Source organism: Mobula birostris, chromosome 11, assembly GCF_030028105.1.
Source record: "Mobula birostris isolate sMobBir1 chromosome 11, sMobBir1.hap1, whole genome shotgun sequence".
NCBI lineage: Eukaryota > Metazoa > Chordata > Chondrichthyes > Myliobatiformes > Myliobatidae > Mobula > Mobula birostris.
In genome coordinates, this window is record NC_092380.1 from 63452786 (window position 1) to 63472747 (window position 19962).

Sequence of the window (19962 nt, forward strand, 5' to 3'; positions counted from 1 at the left end):
TTATCCCTCTTTACAAAACTGCTCAAGCTTTGTCAGATTGCATGGGGATCATGAGTGAACAGCCCTTTTCAAGTCCAGCCACAAATTCTCAATTTGTCTGGACTCTGACTTGGCCACTCCAGGACATTAACTTTGTTTTAAGCCATTCCTGTGTAGCTTTGGTTTTATGCTTGGTCATGCTGGAAAACAAATCTCCCAAGTTGCACTTCTCTTGCAGACTGCATCAGGTTTTCCTCCAGGATTTCCCTGTATTTTGCTGCATTCATTTTGCCCTCTACCATCACAAGCCTTCCAGGGCCTGCTGCAGTGAAGCATCCCCACAGCATGATGCAACCACCACCATGCTTCATGGTAATGATGGTGTGTTTTTTGAAATGCGGTGTTTAGCTTGTGCCAAACATAACATTTAGTCTGGCCAAAAAGCTCAATTTTGGTTTCATTAGACCATAGGACCTTCTTTCAGCTGACTGTGAGTTCTCCCACATGCCTTCTGGCAAACTGTAGCCACGATTTCATGAATTTTGTTTTCCAACCATGGCTTTTTCTTTCCACTCTCCCATAAAGCTACAACTGGTGAAGCAGCTGGGCAACAGTTGTTGTATGTACAGTCTCTCCCATCTCAGTCACTGAAGCTTATAACTTCTCCAGAGTTGTCATGGGTCTCTTGGAGGCCTCCCTCACTAGTCCCCTTCTTGCACAGTCACTCAGTCTTTGAGTTCTGCAGGTAGATTTACAGCGGCTGAATACTACTTATTGTGTGTGTCATGTATTGGATTGTACTGCTGTGCCAAAGTTAAATTTCATGACATATGCTGGTGATATTAAACCTAATTGTTAAGTACATATTTCGTATTACTTTAAATTTCTCTTGCATTATTCCTCGAATTTATCTTTTCTCAATGAAAATTACAAAGCAAAGTTTTTTTCAATTGCTGCCTTGGTGTTGAGCTACAAATAGAAGTTGTTAACAATTTTGTTAGTGATCTTTATGTAGTGGCAGGGAGCAGAGGGAGAAAACTACTAGAATATTGAGCCTAGTTCAGGTTAGAGTACTTAATGGACAAAGTAAATAACACATCAATGTAGTATGAAGTGTATATATAATTTGAGGCAAATAGCTTAATTATTTTCTTTTTATGGGCTTTTTTTGATTCCCATTTAGGGATGTCATGGCTTCTAGAACAGCAATCACAATGGTGGACACTGATAATGTGCTGAAGTTCTTCGGTGAGAAACTTAATGGCATTATTGAAAGTTTCAAAGAAAATGAAATATGGTTGAATGAAATCCAGGAGGAAGCTACGATGATGTTTGTCAGGTAAGAATTTTCTTGTACAACAAGTTGAGCAAAAGGATTTGTAAGCCAAAATGTCTATTATTGACAATGTTGCATTTGTATAGTGACCTAAGGTATTTTGGGGTTCACCATCAAGCAAAATTTGATGTTATTGCACAGGATGCAGCTATTCAGTATTTCATTTCTGTACTTTTTAAAAGAAGTATTTAATTGTAGCAATAAAAAGTATAAGATCAGGCAAGTGATCCAATCTTTCAATGTGAAGTTTTGCTGTTCCTCATCTAACTCTTATTGGGATATAAAAACAACTAATCCCTTTTCATACCCTTAATACCTGAACCTCAAGTATTCCATGTAATACCAAGGTCCACACCCTTAGTTGCTGCCAAGTAGCACTTCTGATTCCTTGGGAGACTTAATCTTGGTTTTGTACTTGCAAGTGGTAATTTACTTTGCCCAATTTAACAAAACTTTTTTATTGCCATAATCTCAGTTGGATTCCAGTTCTCCAATCCTTTCATTGGATGTAATCTTTTGGATACCATCACTGAAAATCATTTTAATACCATCTTTTGCCTCTTTTTTTTTTAAAAAGAAAAAAATCCTGTAGTTTATTACAAGCTGAGTATAACATTTATACTTGTCTATCATTCTTTATTGCTTCTGCCCTTAAGATCGATCATTTCCAAGCTGTAAGCATTTTTTTCCTTTCAAACTTGTTAGTTTAGCTTTTTTTTTCTTGCCTTTAGCTGAGAAAATGTTTGTGTTTTTTTTAAATCAAGTTTCCCTTTGGATTTTAAACGGAATCTGAATAAAACAGACATTTTGCTGAAGAAGGATCGATAAGTTTTTTTTTTAAAAAATGGAATGTATTAATCTTTCTGGGTTACTATTTTTGAGAATAATTTGTCTGAAGTTAATCAAATTTTAAAGGATTGGTCCAAGACATGGGGGGGGGGGAGGGAAATGAGAATCACTTTATGGGACACAAGTCCCATTGAGGAAAGGAACTGTTCCACTGGGGTGGGATTTAAATGAAAGGAACTGGGACTAGTGTCCTGACAAATTGAATAACTTGGGCTTCAAACTACGTAGTTGTGATGTGGGTTCAGGTGAACAGAAATTTTTAAAGTTTGGAAGAAGAAAATAGTGTAGGGCAGTGCTCAAGTATGGCAACAAAGGGGAAAGCATGCAAATTTAAGAATGTACCTGTACTTTGCCTTTTGCAAAAAGTCAAAATTTGAGGTCTGTTATCTGAACCTACAGAGCATTTCTGTGTGATGGGTGGCGCAAATATCATACCTGAGTGTATCTAATAACTATTTCAGAAAAAGTGAGATTGGATTTTCCACATTATTTGGCAATTTGGAAGGTAGCCGGAAAGTACAAGGTGGGATTGTTCAGGTAGCAAGAAATGATCTTGGCTTTGGTAATAATATTGACTTGGTTTGGTTGGACTTAATAAATAGCAAGAGAAATTATTTTTGTGGGAATAGTGTTTAGAGTCCTTAACATTCTATCTACTTTAGTATAGAATACAAGTTAAGAATTTGCTTAAAAAGTAGTACACAATCCTTTGAGATAAATTGTCTTTGAACTTTTTAGTGCCCTGTCATGATCAAAACATAAGCCCTACAATTAATTTAATTGTTCATTCAGGGGTATACAATTCCCCAACTCTGAAATGCAAAACATTTTAAGATAGTCTGATTTATTTTCTTTTACTTTCTCTATTTTCAGGAGGGCTGTAATGGACATTTGCTCACTGGTCAACTACTGCATTAAGATTTCTGGTCAGCATTACAGATTGGCAGTCAATTAATATTTATGTTTTTGTAATTTAATTTGTTGCCTTCTGATTGCTTTCCTACCTTGGTTCTGAAACTTATTCAAATATAGTCCTCCAACTGTTGAGATGACTTTCTATATGTGTGACCCATTCTAGATGAGGATTTGTTATGCTTCCCTTTCCAATTCTTTGAGACAAAAGACTGATCTCAAACAAAGGAATATCAACTGCTAAAGATCATGGGATCATTGCCAGAGGTTTATTGTTCTGGTGAGGAACTGGTGTTCAGACCTTTGGAATAATACGCATGCACAGATGTCTGTTGTCTAGGCTTTGGTGTCATTAGGTTGAAGGTTGTGGCTAATCCATCCAAACCTTGTGGTGGGAAACCACTGGTGCCAATAAATTGTTGTATTGGAGATGAGTATAACATCAGACTGGAGCAGATTGAAGTTATTAATAATAATAATATAAAATTGTTTATCAGTGGTTTTAATGCAGAGCCTGAACTGATGCCAAAAACTCCTTCAGAGAGGAAACGGCGTAGGAGATTTCCATCAATGGTCCAGGATCCAAATAAAAGGTAACAATGTTTAATAAAGAAATGCAGTTAAATGAAGAAATACAGTTTAACTTCAGTAGTATTGTCTAAGCACATCTTGAGCTTAATAACTTGATTTTTTTTTCCTGCTAAAAATCATCTTGTTATCCAGGTTCAAAAAAGTCTCTCAAATTGCTAATGCATGGAAGTCAATAGACAAAGTATTAGCAAATGGGGTTAGTTTGGATGGGTATTTGGTAGGCTTAGACTTGGTGGGTCAAAGGGAGTGTTTTGATGCTGTATGACTATAATTTCAGTAATAATTTGTGGAATTTTGATTTTACTTGATAGGTTGCCAAAGGTATTGATTTTTGGATAAGAATTAAAAAGGGGTGAAAGAGAAAGGAGTCTGTGCAACAAAAAACTGAAGTGTCAATTTAACATCTTAAATCCCCATCCAAAAGTTTTAACGTGGTGAAGCAGGGATTGGTGGGGGAAAATTTATTGTCATTTAAAACAAAAAAAAAAAAGACTTGGATATGAAGTTTTGTGCTTTCCATATGACTTTTTTAAATCTGAATGGATTGGAATATTTTTCTATTTTAAATATAAAGCACAAAGTGCAATACAGTATACTCGTCAGATAGACGGCTCCATCTATGGAGCAAGAAATGGTTAACATTTCAAGTTAATGACCTTCCATCAATCGTTTGATTTTGTATTTATTTTGATTATCCAAGTGTGTTTCAACCTTTTTAATATTTCTCAGGTTTTCAAGAAGCAGAAGGAGTTTAAGACGTTCCTCAGTCAAGCGGATAAAACTGAGAAACAGGGTCTTCGAGGAAGATGACAAGTGCACTAAAATGGTTGGGCAGACAGAGCCTGCAAGCCTGACTCGATCAGCATCATGTGCTGCAACAACAGTCAGTCGAGAAACCGAGAAGACTATTGTGGTCCCTGTTGCCCCTATAAATAGCAGAGTTCCATTGGTTGACCTGTCGCCCAATGGTTGCAAAAGTGCAGAATTGCATGGGAATACTGACGAGCCTTACATGGGGCAATCTGTACAGATTTCTGAATTTGTGAACTTGCCCCAGAAAGCAGGTGAGACAAAGTTTCCATCTCAGAATGTCACTGCTTTAGAATCATTAACTCCTGGTGCCACTCCAGGAAGAATGTTTTCCATGCTGGGAGAATCTAGGACAAGAGGGCACAGCCTCAGGATAGAGGGGGAACCCTTTCAAAACAGATGCTGAGAAATTTCTTTAGTCAAAGGGTGGTGAATTTGTTGCCACATGCAACTGTGGAGGTCAGGTTGTTAGGTGTGTTTACAGCAGAGCTTGATAGGTTCTTGACTAGACATGGCATCAAAGGTTACAGGGGGAAGGCTGGGAACTGGGGTTGAGGAGAGGATAGAAAACAGGATCAGCCATGATTGAATGGCAGAGCAGGCTCGATGGGCCAGATGGCCTAATTCTGCTCCTATATCTTCCGTTCACTTTCTTGAACCTTAACTGCTGTATTCCTGAAACAAATGGGTTGATAATAACTGCAAACAACAGGAATTCTGCAGATGCTGGAAATTCAAGCAACACACATCAAAGTTGCTGGTGAACACAGCAGGCCAGGCAGCATCTGTAGGAAGAGGTGCAGTCGACGTTTCAGGCCGAGACCCTTCGTCAGGACTAACTGAAGGAAGAGTGAGTAAGGGATTTGAAAGTTGGAGGGGGAGATCCAAAATGATAGGAGAAGACAGGAGGTGGAGGGATGGAGCTAAGAACTGGACAGGTGATTGGCAAAAGGGGATACGAGAGGATCATGGGACAGGAGGTCCGGGAAGAAAGACGGGGGGGGGGGGGGGAATGCAGAGGATGGGCAAGAGGTATATTCAGAGAGAGAAAAAGGAGAATGAGAGAAAGAATGTGTGCATAAAAATAAGTAACAGATGGGGTACGAGGGGGAGGTGGGGCCTAGCGGAAGTTAGAGAAGTCGATGTTCATGCCATCAGGTTGGAGGCTACCCAGACGGAATATAAGGTGTTGTTCCTCCAACCTGAGTGTGGCTTCATCTTTACAGTAGAGGAGGCCGTGGATAGACATGTCAGAATGAGAATGGGGTATGGAATTAAAATGTGTGGCCACTGGGAGATCCTGCTTTCTCTGGCGGACAATTCGAAGGTGTTCAGCAAAGCGGTCTCCCAGTCTGCGTCGGGTCTCGCCAATATATAAAAGGCCACATCGGGAGCACCGCACGCAGTATATCACCCCAGTCGACTCACAGGTGAAGTGCTGCCTCACCTGGAAGGACTGTTTGGGGCCCTGAATGGTGGTAAGGGAGGAAGTGTAAGGGCATGTGTAGCCCTTGTTCCACTTACGCGGGTAAGTGCCAGGAAGGAGATCAGTGGGGAGGGATGGGGGGGACGAATGGACAAGGGAGTTGTGTAGGGAGTGATCCCTGCGGAATGTGGGGGGGGGGAGGGAAAGATGTGCTTAGTGGTGGGATCCCGTTGGAGGTGGCGGAAGTTATGGAGAATAATATGTTGGACCTGGAGGCTGGTGGGGTGGTAGGTGAGGACCAGGGGAACCCTATTCCTAGTGGGGTGGCGGGAGGATGGAGTGAGAGCAGATGTACGTGAAATGGGGGAGATGCGTTTAAGAGCAGAGTTGATAGTGGAGGAAGGGAAGCCCCTTTCTTTAAAAAATGAAGACATCTCCCTCGTCCTAGAATGAAAAGCCTCATCCTGAGAGCAGATGCGGCGGAGACGGAGGAATTGCGAGAAAGGGATGGCGTTTTTGCAAGAGACAGGGTGAGAAGAGGAATAGTCCAGATAGCTGTGAGAGTCAGTAGGCTTATAGTAGACATCAGTGGATAAGCTGTCTCCAGAGACAGAGACCTGCTGCGTTCACCAGCAACTTTGATGTGTGTTGATAATAACTGCAGATGTTCCTAAAGGAAGTACAGGTTTCCCCCGCCATCCGAAGGTAGAGCGTTCCTATGAAACGGTTTGTAAGCCGAAATGTCATAAAGTGAAGAAGCAATTACCATTTATTTATATGGGAAAATTTTGTGAGCGTTCACAGACCCAAAAATAACCTACCAAATCATGCCAAATAACACACAAAACCGAAAATAACAGTAACATAGTAAAAGCAGGAATGATATGATAAATACACAGCCTATATAAAGTAGAAATACTTTTCCACAATCGTTACTGCACTGTTCTCCGTAGCAAAAATCTCACGCAAGCGCTCTCCAGCCAGATGTCGTGGTGCACATTGGTACCAATGACATAGCAAGGAAGAGTGAAGAGGTCCTGGACAGTGAGTATAGAGAGCTTGGTAGGAAGTTGAAAGGCAGGACCTCAAGGGTGGTAATCTCAGGATTGCTACCTGTGCTAGGTGCCAGTGAGGGTAGGAATAGGATGCTCTGGAGGAGGAACAAGTGGCTGAGGAACTGGTGTAGGGGGCAGGGTTTCAGATTTCAGGATCATTGGGACTTCTTCTGGGGCAGCTGGGACCTGTACAAGAGAGACGGGTTACACTTGAACCACAGGGGGACCAATATCCTTTCAGGGAGGTTTGTTAGTGCAATTGGGGAGGCTTTAAACTAGATTTGCAGGGGGATGGGAACCAGAGTGCCAGAGCTGACAGTGTGGCTGGGGTGAAAATAAATGATATTGAAAGTTTAAGCAAATCCGCTGATAGAAAGGTTGTGAGTGGTGGTAAAAATCTTCTGAGGTGTATATATTTCAATGCTAGGAGTATTGCAGGGAAGGTGGATGAGTTGAGGGCGTGGATTAACACGTGGAATTATGATGTAGCAATTAGTGAAACTTGGCTACAGGAGGGGCAGGACTGGCAGCTTAATATTCCAGGGTTCCGATGTTTCAGATGTGATCGAGGCAGAGGAATGAAAGGTGGGGAGTAGCATTGCTTGTTAGGGAAAATATTACAGCAGTGCTCAAGCAGGACAGATTAGAGGGCTTGTCTACTGAGTCCTTATGGGTGGAGCTGAGAAACAGGAAAGGTATGGCCACATTAGTGGGATTGTATTACAGACCACCCAATAGTCAATGAGACTTGGAAGAGCAAATCTGCAGAGAGATAGCAGGCAACTGCAGGAAACATAAAGTTGTGGTGGTAGGGGATTTTAATTTTCTATACATTGATTGAGACTCCCATACTGTTAGGGGTCTAGATGGTTTAGAGTTTGTAAAATGTGTTCAGGAAAGTTTTCTAAATCAGTATATAGAGAGACCAACTAGAGAGGATGCAATATTGGATCTCCTGTTAGGAAACGAATTAGGGCAAGTGACAGAAGTCTGTGTAGGGGAGCACTTTGGTTCCAGTGATCATAACACCATTAGTTTCAATTTGATCATGGACAAGGATAGATCTGGTCCTAGGGTTGAGGTTCTGAACTGGAAGAAGGCCAAATTTGAAGAAATGAGAAAGGATCTAAAAGGCGTGGATTGGGACAGGTTGTTCTCTGGCAAAGATGTGATTGGTAGGTGGGAAGCCTTCAAAGGGGAAATTTTGAGAGTGCAGAGTTTGTATGTTCCTGTCAGGATTAAAGGCAAATTGAATAGGAATAAGGAACCTTGGTTCTCAAGGGATATTGCAACTCTGATAAAGAAGAAGAGGGAGTTGTATGAAATGTATAGGAAACAGGGGGTAAATCAGGTGCTTGAGGAGTATAAGAAGTGCAAGAAAATACTTAAGAAAGAAACCAGGAGGGCTAAAAGAAGACATGAGGTTGCCTTGGCAGTCAAAGTGAAGGATAATCCAAAGAGCTTTTACAAGTATATTAAGAGCAAAAGGATTGTAAGGGATAAAATTGGTCCTCTTGAAGATCAGAGTGGTCGGCTTTGTGCGGAACCAAAGGAAATGGGGGAGATCTTAAATAGGTTTTTTGCGTCTGTATTTACTAAGGAAGCTGGCATGAAATCTATGGAATTGAGGGAATCAAGTAGTGAGACCATGGAAACTGTACAGATTGAAAAGGAGGAGGTGCTTGCTGTCTTGAGGAAAATTAGCGGATAAATCCCTGGGACCTGACAGTGTTCCCTCGGACCTTGAAGGAGACTAGTGTTGAAATTGCGGGGGCCCTGGCAGAAATATTTAAAATGTCGCTGTCTACGGGTGAAGTGCCGGAGGATTGGAGAGTGGCTCATGTTGTTCCGTTGTTTAAAAACGGATCGAAAAGTAATCTGGGAAATTATAGGCCGGTGAGTTTAACGTCAGTAGTAGGTAAGTTATTGGAGGGAGTACTAAGAGACAGATTCTACAAGCATTTGGATAGACAGGGGCTTATTAGGGAGAGTCAACATGGCTTTGTGCGTGGTAGGTCATGTTTGACCAATCTGTTGGAGTTTTTTGAGGAGGTTACCAGGAAAGTGGATGAGGGGAAGGCAGTGGATATTGTCTACATGGACTTCAGTAAGGCCTTTGACAAGGTCCCGCATGGGAGGTTAGTTAGGAAAATTCAGTCGCTAGGTATACATGGAGAGGTGGTAAATTGGATTAGACATTGGCTCGATGGAAGAAGCCAGAGAGTGGTGGTAGAGAATTGCTTCTCTGAGTGGAGGCCTGTGACTAGTGGTGTGCCACAGGGATCAGTGCTGGGTCCATTGTTATTTGTCATCTATATCAATGATCTGGATGATAATGTGGTAAATTGGATCAGCAAGTTTGCTGATGATACAAAGATTGGAGGTGTAGTAGACAGTGAGGAAGGTTTTCAGAGCCTGCAGAGGGACTTGGACCAGCTGGAAAAATGGGCTGAAAAATGGCAGATGGAGTTTAATACTGACAAGTGTGAGGTATTGCACGTTGGAAGGACAAACCAAGGTAGAACATACAGGGTTAATGGTAAGGCACTGAGGAGTGTAGTGGAACAGAGGGATCTGGGAATACAGATACAAAATTCCCTAAAAGTGTCGTCACAGGTAGATAGGGTCGTAAAGAGAGCTTTTGGTACATTGGCCTTTATTAATCGAAGTATTGAGTATAAGAGTTGGAATGTTATGATGAGGTTGTATAAGGCATTGGTGAGGCCGAATCTGGAGTATTGTGTTCAGTTTTGGTCACCAAATTACAGGAAGGATATAAATAAGGTTGAAAGAGTGCAGAGAAGGTTTACAAGGATGTTGCCAGGACTTGAGAAACTCAGTTACAGAGAAAGGTTGAATAGGTTAGGACTTTATTCCCTGGAGCGTAGAAGAATGAGGGGAGATTTGATAGAGGTATATAAAATTATGATGGGTATAGATAGATTGAATGCAAGTAGGCTTTTTCCACTGAGGCAAGGGGAGAAAAAAACCAGAGGACATGGGTTAAGGGTGAGGGGGAAAAGTTTAAAGGGAACATTAGGGGGGGGGCTTCTTCACAGAGTGGTGGGAGTATGCAGTGAGCTGCCAGACAAGGTGGTAAACGCGGGTTCTTTTTTAATACTTAAGAATAAATTGGACAGATACATGGATGGGAGGTGTATGGAGGGATATGGTCTGTGTGCAGGTCAGTGGGACTAGGCAGAAAATGGTTCGGCACAGCCAAGAAGGGCCAAAAGGCCTGTTTCTGTGCTATAGTTTTTCTATGGTTTCTAACTTTAAGCTATGAAGCTGCCAAATCATACCAAATAACACCTAAAAATACACAGCCGATATAAAGTAGAAATAATGTATGTACAGTGTAGTATCACTCACCGGAATTGGTTCAGCGCCGGGCACACTGATGATGGTGTGTTAGACTGAGTCGTCGCAGGTTGGGTGGTGTAGTGGCCCGCACCCTCCAGGCCGCTGACAGATACCGAACCGCGAAGCATGCAGGGGTGCAGCGGTAGCCAGGAGGTACACAGCACATCTTTAAGAAAAAAGCCGAAATAAACATGCCGATTTCCAATTGCATCGTCTCTGATCTGGGCCGACAATTACGTGTCAGGCGGCACCTAATTAATTAGCATGTTTATTTCGGCTTTTTTCTTAAGGATGTGCTGTGTGTCTCCTGGCTACTGCTGCATTCTCCGCGAATTGGTATCTGTCCGTGGCCTGGGGGTTGGGGTGTTGGGACACTGGGGTGTCATCTCGTCATCTGTTTCCATTAGAGCAGACGGCTCATCTTCTCCTATGACTGCCTGCCTCGATGTAGAAGGTCAAGGTTCGTCGTCTGATGTAGAAGGCTTGCTTGACTGCTGAGTCTCGTGCATTTTTCTATCATACAGTTCTTTGTAAGGACTGAAACCATCTTGCAAATATCTCCTAAACCGACATACCCTTTCAAAATTAAAGTCGTACTTTATCATTGCAGCAAAAATCTCACGCAGTTGCTTCACGTTCAGTTCGCTATTGAATTCGGTTTCGATTGTTATCCTTTCCTCTTCCAATTGCATCAGCTCTTTCTCTATCAGTTCTTGGTCATGGGATGCCAAAACCTCTTCAACATCATCTTCGTCAGCTTCCACAAGCCAAACTCATGTTGTCCTTGCTTCGTTCACCACAATTGAAATGCTTAATTATGTCTAGTTTTACGCTAAGTGTAACACCCTTACGAGCTCTTTTAGGCTTTTCTGACACCTTAGAACTCATCTTGCAAACGGCTGCTCACAGGTATGTGTTAAAGCAATGCCGGCGAGAATGCCGTTCCGACTCTGTGGGAGAGCGGCTGCTCGGGGCGCGCGCTGATTTTTTCGTGCACTGCCTTTCTTCGTAACAGTGAAAACACCTTCTGAAAGTGAAAACAGGGAACTAGTGTAGGTCTTTCGTAACAGTGAGGTTTCGTAAAGCGAACGTTTGAGAAGCGGGGGACACTTGTACAGTTGGTGAATAGCTTGGGTTATTGGGAGCTGAGTCATGCTGCAGATGCTGAGATCTGCATCTCTGAGGGAAAACTTAAATGTCTGCCTGTAGTAGTAGCAGAAGAAGAACACGAATGTTGATGAAGAAATGCACAGCTGGCTGTAGATCCAGTTGTGTAAGGTAGTTGGACAAGTATTCATTGACTGTTCAACAGACTAACATGGTGCAAGAATCCACCTGGAAATCATTGCACAAATCCATTGCCAGGAGAAAGAATATCTTACTTTCTTCTGCTTTCACTTGCAAGTATTGCTATCAAAAAAGATATTGAAAATGTGTTTGTCAGGGGACATCTATGGAAAGAAGCAATCTGCTCAGGAAATTCTCAAAATTTTAACCGGTTTAGCTAGTATAACTTGAGGGGATTGTCCCCATGAATGGATCATTCACTGACTGGGGTGCACACTGTAAATGTATTTTTAACTGAAATTCAAGGGGTGTGTTGGGTTGATAGGGGTAGGGGCAAACGATGAGAAAGACTGAGTGATTATGTTCTCAGAACTTGCCTACAAAGGTGGTGAACCAAAAGTCAACTGAGACCATTTCTGCCTTGCCTCATTGATAGTTTCTCCTTCCGTGTGATCTGGGTGATTTACTTTTCTCTTGCTGGAATACACTTCATTCTGAATGGCAAGTCTTGCTGTTAATGGGTTTAAAAATTCCATAATAATCAGAGGGGTAAACAATGTATTTCAAACTATTTGAAATGTGTAAACATGAAATTAAAAGTGAGAATCTATTCAAGGTTTTAAAAATACAAAGAAAATCACATCTTAACCATTGGTGTCTTCTCAACTACCTAACCTCATCAATATGCTTGAATCCTGGAGTGGTTATATTTCTGGGTTCAGTTTTTGCTTTTTGATTCCATATTTTCAAGAACTTGCCACTTCAAAAATTTTTTGCTCAATGTATCGATAACTTTTGCCAGTGTTTTGTATAATGCTGTTTTACTTCAATATTTGTCTATTTCATCCTCAGGCAATAATTTCATTGAGAAAACCAAAGAAAACTTGAACAACGAATGGTGAGGTTTTCATTTAACATCCAGACTGAAAAGAGTGCTCAATGTTTCAAATCCTTAGTGTTTTTTTGTCATATGTGGCTGTATAGAAATATGTACACATTTGTGTATTAGTTAAGTCTGATCTAGAATTGCCAGCAATGGCTTTTATTTCCACACCAGCATCATCACTGGTATTATTCAATGATGGGATGCTTGTCTTTTCCATCTCTGACCCCATTCCAAAAAAAACCTGTCAGTTTCAGTATGTGAAATGATACTCTCTCAGGCCACTTCCTGTCTACAATTTCAAATTCAAGTTTAATTGTCATTCAACCATAAACGTGAATACAGCCAAATGAAAGAGTTCCTCTGGGGCCAAGGCTACAGTACCAAAGGACACACGTGGCATGTATAGCACAGATAGTTTTGTGCTAGTGTAACTTGGTCACAGATGTACTGTGTACTGTGGATTCTGGTTAATTGGGGCAGCCGTTTATTTGGGACAACTCTGAAGGAGCAAAAACTAATTGCAAATTGCCGGGATTCCCTCCATTTATTTGGGACACTATGCTGCTTCATTAGGGCAGGAGGCTTTTGCCAAACAGGTTCTAACTAGCGTCAGTCACGCACACTTGTGTGGTTGTTAGGCACTACATGGTGCTTAGAATAAACAGTTTTTAAATGACATCAGTTGTGTGTTTTTGTTTGTGTTTTAAAATCAGTGATTTTTTTTGTCTGCCTGGTTTTCTTCATTGTGTACACTGGATGAATTCCTGTCAAAATTAAAAGCTAATACAATTTTATCAGACTGTAATACTATTGGTAGTGTTCTAATTTGTTCAATATTTCACTTAATTTGTTACCTTTTTTTTAAATATCTTTGTAACTGTTTCCATGGAACTTCAGCTAAATGGGGCTGCTTAACTGGGCCAAAATGTGCTGGCCCTGATGTGTTCTCAATTAACCTGAATTCACTGCACGTATCCCAAATCTGTGTGTCAAGGACTATAGATTGATGGTGCAGCAGTCCTTACAATGCACTGGTGCAGCTGCAAATGAATGCAATCCAACTAGTGTTCCGGCAGGCAAATGCTGAGGGCAGCATGACTGAGGGGCCTGCCCCTAAGCCAGTAGGATTTGTCAGGACTGTCAATCAGCTGATACTTAATGAGCATAAATTTACTCTTTATTCACCTGTAAATTTTATCTTCATCTCCAAATTTGTTCTCTTGCTGGTTTCATTTGTTTTTTGAGCTGCTGTTTGTTTGTTTTTTTTTGAAGTTGCACCAGCTTCTGGCGGTGTTCTGCCAACTGCAACTTCTTTCTAACCCGTTGGTCCTTGCCATATCCATACCTTTACAAGTTGTGCAATGTACATTTTGATATTTGACCATTCTACCCAGCCAAAGCCCTTTTTCCTAATGTGAATTGTTCTGTTTTTTAAAGTTCTGAGCTGCTTTCTTGAACTGATGCAGTCCTTCCTGTAAGTTCTCCATTGTACTGCTTGTTGGAGAACTCCGGTCTTTACACAGTCACATTAAAGCAGGGGTTCCCAGCTTTTATTCTGTGGAGCCTTGCCATTAACTGAGTGGTCTGTGGACCCTAGGTTGGGAACCCCTTGCATTAAAGGAATTTCCAGTTAAGGATGGTGAATGACTTGTAGATTGGTAGTACATAAACCCTTATCCTTATTTGGTGGTGGAGGTAATTGGTTTGCAAATGAAAAGAGGAATGCAGCATGAAGGAAATTGTAGACCATTCAGCCTGAACTCGGTGGTTGAGAAATTGTTGGAGTCATTTAAGGATGAGGTTATGGAGTACCTGGTGACAGGATAAGTTCGGACAAAGTTGGCATGGCTTCCTTAAGGGAAACTCTAGCCTGAAAAAATCTGTTGGAATTCTTTGAGGAGATTACAAGTAGGGTAGATAAAGGGGATGCAGTGGATGTTAGAAATTTGGACTTTTAGAAGGCCTCCACCAATGACCTCTACCACCACATAAGGATAAGACCTCCATCATGCTGTTTGATGGAGAGGTGCCCCACACGAGGCTGCTTGCCAAGTTAAGAGCCCATGCTATTTCAGGAAAGTTAATGGCATTTGAGACAGATGCAGAGAAATATCTTTAGCTAGAGGTGGTGAACTTGTTACCACAGGCATCTGTGGAGGCCAGGTTGTTGGGTATATTTAAGGTGGAGATCGATAGGTTCTTGATTGGACACAGCACCATAAGTTACGCTGAGAAGGCTGGGGAGTGGGGCTAATGAGGGGGAAAAAGGATCAGCCATGATGAAAAGGTGGAGCAGACTCAATGGGCCAAATGGCCTAATTTTGCCCCTATGTCTTGTGGTCTTAAATGAGTGAAGTCATCCCCTTTTGTTCAAGAGCCTGATGGTTAAGGGGTAGTAACTGTTCTTGAATCTGGTGGTGCGAGTCCTGAGGCTCTTGAATCTTTACCGGATTGCAACAGTGAGAAAAGAGCATGGTCTGGTTGGAGAGGATCCTTGATGAATGCTGCTTCTCTATGGCAGTGTTTCATGGAGATGTGCACAATGGTTGGGAGGATTTTACCTGTGAAGCACTGGGCCAAATCCACCACCTTTTGTAGGATTTCCACTCAAAGGCATTGGTGTCCCCGTACCAGTCTGTAATACAACCAGTCAATACTTTCTACCACACATCTATAGAAGTTTGTCACGGTTTTCAATAACGTGCTGAACCCCCACAGACTCCTGAGGAAATAGTCACTGTCATGCTTTTGACACAGTAATATTTATATGACCCAGGAACTTAAAGTTATTAACCCTCTCCACCTCTGATCCTCCAGTGATTGGTTACTGGCTTATGGACCTGGTTTTCCTCTCCTGAAGTCTGTAATCAGTTCCTTGGTCTCACTGACATTGAGTGAGAGGCAGGAAAATCGGGCTGCGAGGGAATATTAAGCCAGCCATGATCATATGCTGGAGCATACTTGGCTGGCCCAGTGGTCTCATTCTGCTCTGATGCCTTGTGGTATTAGGTCAGTAGAAATGAAGTCTTCCTTGTTATTGATCTGAGTGGTTTAACATTATTTGAGAATCATTCAATGCCTTATTCTTGTAGTAGAGTACTCAATGTCTGTGGACACTTGGGAACAAATGTATCTTGTTATTGCAGTGTTGAAGCAATTTCATTTGCACTTGAACCCGAGCAACTTGAAGAGGAGCTGCCAGCTGCACTGGTATTTATAATATAAATGATGATCTTTCTGTAGTTTTGTTTAATTTGTATTTTATCACACTTAATACCAAGATGGAGTTGTCTATTTGTATATAGGCTTCTGAAGAAGATTATAGGAACTCTCAAAATCCCACAAAAGTTGCCATCAGCAGTTCAGAGAATATGACTGTTGCTGCAGTTAAGCCACAAGCCTGCAAAACCTCAAGAATTCAAAAGAAAGGTCTGTGTATATACAGTATCTTGCTTCGTAGGTCACTGAAGCTCAACATAGTTGCATGTTGTGTTGAGTTATTGTGCTGCTTTGAGTTTTCTGTACAAAATGTGTTGGTGTTGTAGAAAGTTTCTTTAAACAGCAGTCAAGGATGTCTATAGCAGGAATAGTTGATATTTCCTTATTTCAGTAACACTATGTAAGGAAAAATATCTTTCAATAGGCAGTATAAAGAAATGTGCTTTTGCATTTTTATAAAAACGACATATAGTGGCAACAGTAGCCATTTCAAAAACGAGAGTATAACTGATGTATCTATATAATGTTTTCAGATTAATCTAATATCAGCTGAATTTGAAGAGCAAAAATTAACATGAAGTTGAACTGTACCCTTCAAATATAGCAACAATTTATATTAACTTGAATAAACATTCCAAATTTGCAGAAGTTTGCATGCCTTTTTGAAGAAAAAAAAATACACATGGAACTTTGCAAGTCTTTGTCTCATCTTCATAAGAACTGGAAAGCCCTGCTGCTCTTCCAGATAAATCCCTTTCTTGTCCTAAGACTAGCATGTTGCTTTAGGCAGAGTTATTTTGGGATACTGTTTTGTTTCAATGAGATCACTTGTCATTCTCAATGTAGACTTATTGGGCTTGATTTTTCTTTGTTGTCGAACTGGCTTTTCCATAGATTGTAAATAGCAAAGGTACCAGCAGTGATCACACGGTCAACAGACTGGATATATCTTGCAAACCTGAGAATGGTATTTATCTAAAATCTCACTCTTAATCCTCAATATTAGATTGGCACCCTTACTAAGTCGTATTGTAGAGTAACTTATTAAGTAGCATCTGTTGAATATCTTCTATAATACTGACTTTTTTTTAAACCCTCTCCATTGGTACTGCCTCTCCTACTGGCATATCCTACAGTTCTTGCACCTTTTTCCAGTTTGTGCTCTCTGCTGTGGCTTTTGTTTGTGCTCCCTCTGCCATGGTTTGTGTTCACTTTTCCTCTTTTACTGCCCCCAGTATAACCTATCCCCATGGCACACTTTTCCTTTGAGCCTTCACTGTTTTATTATAGAATGCAGTACATCCCAACGATGTCTTTTATCTATGCTACCAGTTGTATTTGAAGAAATATGAATAAATTGGTTAGCTATGTTGCTAAATCAATAGGTACATTTAATGTCAGAAATGTGTACAATATGCATCCTGAAATTATTTTTCTTTGCAAACATCCACAAAAACAGGAGTGCTCCAAAGAATGAATGACAGTTAAATGTTAGATCCCCAAAGCCCCCCCCCCAGCTACCCCCTCCCAGGCATGAGCAGCAGCAAAGCGACACCCCCCCCCACCAGCAAAAAAGCATCTGCACCCTCCACCGAGCACTCAAGCGTGCAGCAAAGCATCAATAAAGGTGGACCTTCAGTACCCCAAAGACTACTCATTCACCTGGTTATTTGACGTACCACGGGCTCTCTCGCTCCCTAAGAAAGGAAAAAGAGAAATTGTGTGTTCCTGTAGCTTTTGTTTATATAATTGATTCTTGGCAGGCTTGATTTATTACCCCAAACTCCTGTTTGTTTTTAATTCTTGCATAGCAATGTTATACTTGCTGTTTTCCAAACTCTGAGACCTTTTTAAAAACTTTATGGACTTTTTGAAGACTCCATTAGTTCTGCGATAGTGGAAATGTACAAGAAGTCGGAGGAGGTAGTGGAGGTGCTTAATGAATACTTTGCTTCAGTGTTCACCAGGGAAAAAGGGGGGTGACACAGTGGACTATAACACTTGAGTGTATAGATATTAAGAAAGAGGATGTGCTGGAGCTTTTGAAAAGTTAGATAAGTCACCGGGGCCGGTGAGATATATCCCAGACTATTGTGAAGCAAGGGAGGACATTGCTGAACTTTTTGTGGTGACCTTTGTGTCATCAGTAGGGACGAGAGAAGTATTGGAGGGTTATAAATGTTATTCCCTTGATCAAGAAAGGGAATAGAGATAACTCAGGAAACTCTAGACCAGTGAGTTTGACTTCAGTGGTGGGCAAGTTGTATGGAGAAGATCCTGAGAGGCAGGATTTATGAGCGTTTGGAGAGACATAATCTGATTAGGAATAGTCAGCATGGCTTTGTCAAGGGCAGGTCATGTCTTACAAGTCTGCTTGAATTCTTTGAGGATGTAACAAAACACATTGAAGGTAGAACAATGGATGTAGTGTATATGGATTTCACTAAGGTATTTGATAACGTTCCCCATGCAAGGCTCATTCAGAAAGTAATGAGGGATGGAATCCAAGGAGACCTTGGTTTGTGGATCCAGAATCATCTTGCCCACAGAAGGCAAAGGGTGGATGTAGATGGTTCATATTTTGCACGGAGGTCAGTGACCAGTGGTGTTCCACAGGGATCTGTTCTGGGACCCATCCTCTTTTGTGATGATTTTTCTTTGTATAAATGACCTGGATGAAGAAGTAGAAGGGTGAGTTAGTAAGTTTGTTGGGGGTATTGTGGATAGTCTGGGGGTGGAGGTTGTCAGAGGTTACAGTGGGACATTGATAGGATGCAGAACTGGGCTGAGAAGTGGCAGATGGAGTTCAACACAGATAAGTGTGAGATGGTTCATTTCGGTAGGTCCAATTTGAAGACAGAATATAATATAAATGGTTAAGACTCTTGGCAATGTGAAGGATCTGAGGGATCTTGAGGTCCGTGTCGATAGGTTGACAGTGTTGATAAGAAGCCGTATGGTGAGTTGGCCTTCATCAATCATGGGATTGAGTTCAAGAGCCATGAGGTAATGTTATGGTTATATAAGACCTTGGTCAGATCCCACTTGGAGTACTGTGCTCAGTTCTGGTCACCTCACGACAGGAAGGATGTGGATACTATAGGGAGTGCAGAGGAGATTTACAAGGATGTTCCCTGGATTGGAGGGCATACCTTGTGAGAGTAGGTTGAGTGAACTTGGCCTTTTCTCCTTGGAGTGACGGAGGATGAGAGGTGACCTGATCAAGGTGTATAAGATGATGAGAGGCATTGATCGTGTGGATAGCCGGATGCTTTTTCTTTCCCAGGGCTGAAATGGCTAACACGAGGGGCATAGTTTTACGGTGCAAGTAGGTAGAAGGGGGATGTTGGAGGTGTATTTTTCACAGTGGTGGGTGCATGGAATGCACTGTCGGCAACAGTGGTGGAAGCAGATACAATAGGGTCTTTTAAGAGCCTGTTAGATAGGTACATGGAGCTTAGAAAAAGTAGAGAGCTATGCGCTAGGGAAATTCTAGGCAGTCTCTAGAGTAGGTTGCATGGTCAGCACAATATTGTGGGCCAAAGAGCCTGTAATGTGCTGTAAATTTCTGTGTTCTGCAGCCACTTCCTATGATGGGATATCTGTTCTGGGAGTTTTTTTTTTTAAAAAGCTGTGGACCAATTAATTTGCTTAGTACATGCTTATTAAAATAAAATGTTTTGCATTCTCATTCTTTGTTTCTTGGCTAGTTTCTTTTTGAAATGCGTATGGTAAAAAGTCTACAAAATATTTGCTTGACTAATCTGGCATTTTTGTCTCCCTGTTAATTAATTTTTCCTTCCTCAACTGTTATTTTGTCTATCCTTTTTTGCAAACCATATTGGATTAGAACTGTGCAGTTTACAAATACTGGAACTGTGATGCCCAATGCTTAGAAATTCAGTGATGGAAAAATGAGCAATGAAAGGGATGAGAAAGAAATGAAAGGGATTCACTCCTTGGTTTACTTTTTAATGTACCTGAAGGGAAACTCGGTAATGTGAGTGAGGGATGGGAATGTGTTATTTTGAAATCTAAATAAATGGCATGGTTTGAAGCTGAATAACTCCAGGTACTGAAATAGGACTTTGGCAGTTGATATTTTGATTGTGTATTTAATTTTCACAGATAATATTAATTCTGATAAATTCAACTCCGCCAACCGGACTGATGGGTGAGTTTCTATATGATTCATTATGTTAGGTTTTAACTGCCTACTGAGCCTATTGTCCTAAACCTTAAACGTGCT

The 19962-nt window shown here is 41.3% G+C and overlaps 1 protein-coding gene across 1 annotated transcript in view; it reads left to right on the forward strand.

The window, feature by feature from the left end:
* Nucleotides 1–1169: 1169 nt before the first annotated feature.
* The window catches only part of LOC140205518 (uncharacterized), a 49864-nt gene continuing 31071 nt past the window's right edge, over nucleotides 1170–19962 (forward strand). Inside the window, exons 1-7 of the mRNA XM_072273140.1 lie at nucleotides 1170–1318; nucleotides 3574–3669; nucleotides 4397–4731; nucleotides 12461–12506; nucleotides 15641–15704; nucleotides 15800–15923; nucleotides 19842–19887. Coding sequence (XP_072129241.1) covers nucleotides 1170–1318; nucleotides 3574–3669; nucleotides 4397–4731; nucleotides 12461–12506; nucleotides 15641–15704; nucleotides 15800–15923; nucleotides 19842–19887 — 860 coding nt within the window. The remainder of the gene's footprint in view (nucleotides 1319–3573; nucleotides 3670–4396; nucleotides 4732–12460; nucleotides 12507–15640; nucleotides 15705–15799; nucleotides 15924–19841; nucleotides 19888–19962) is intronic.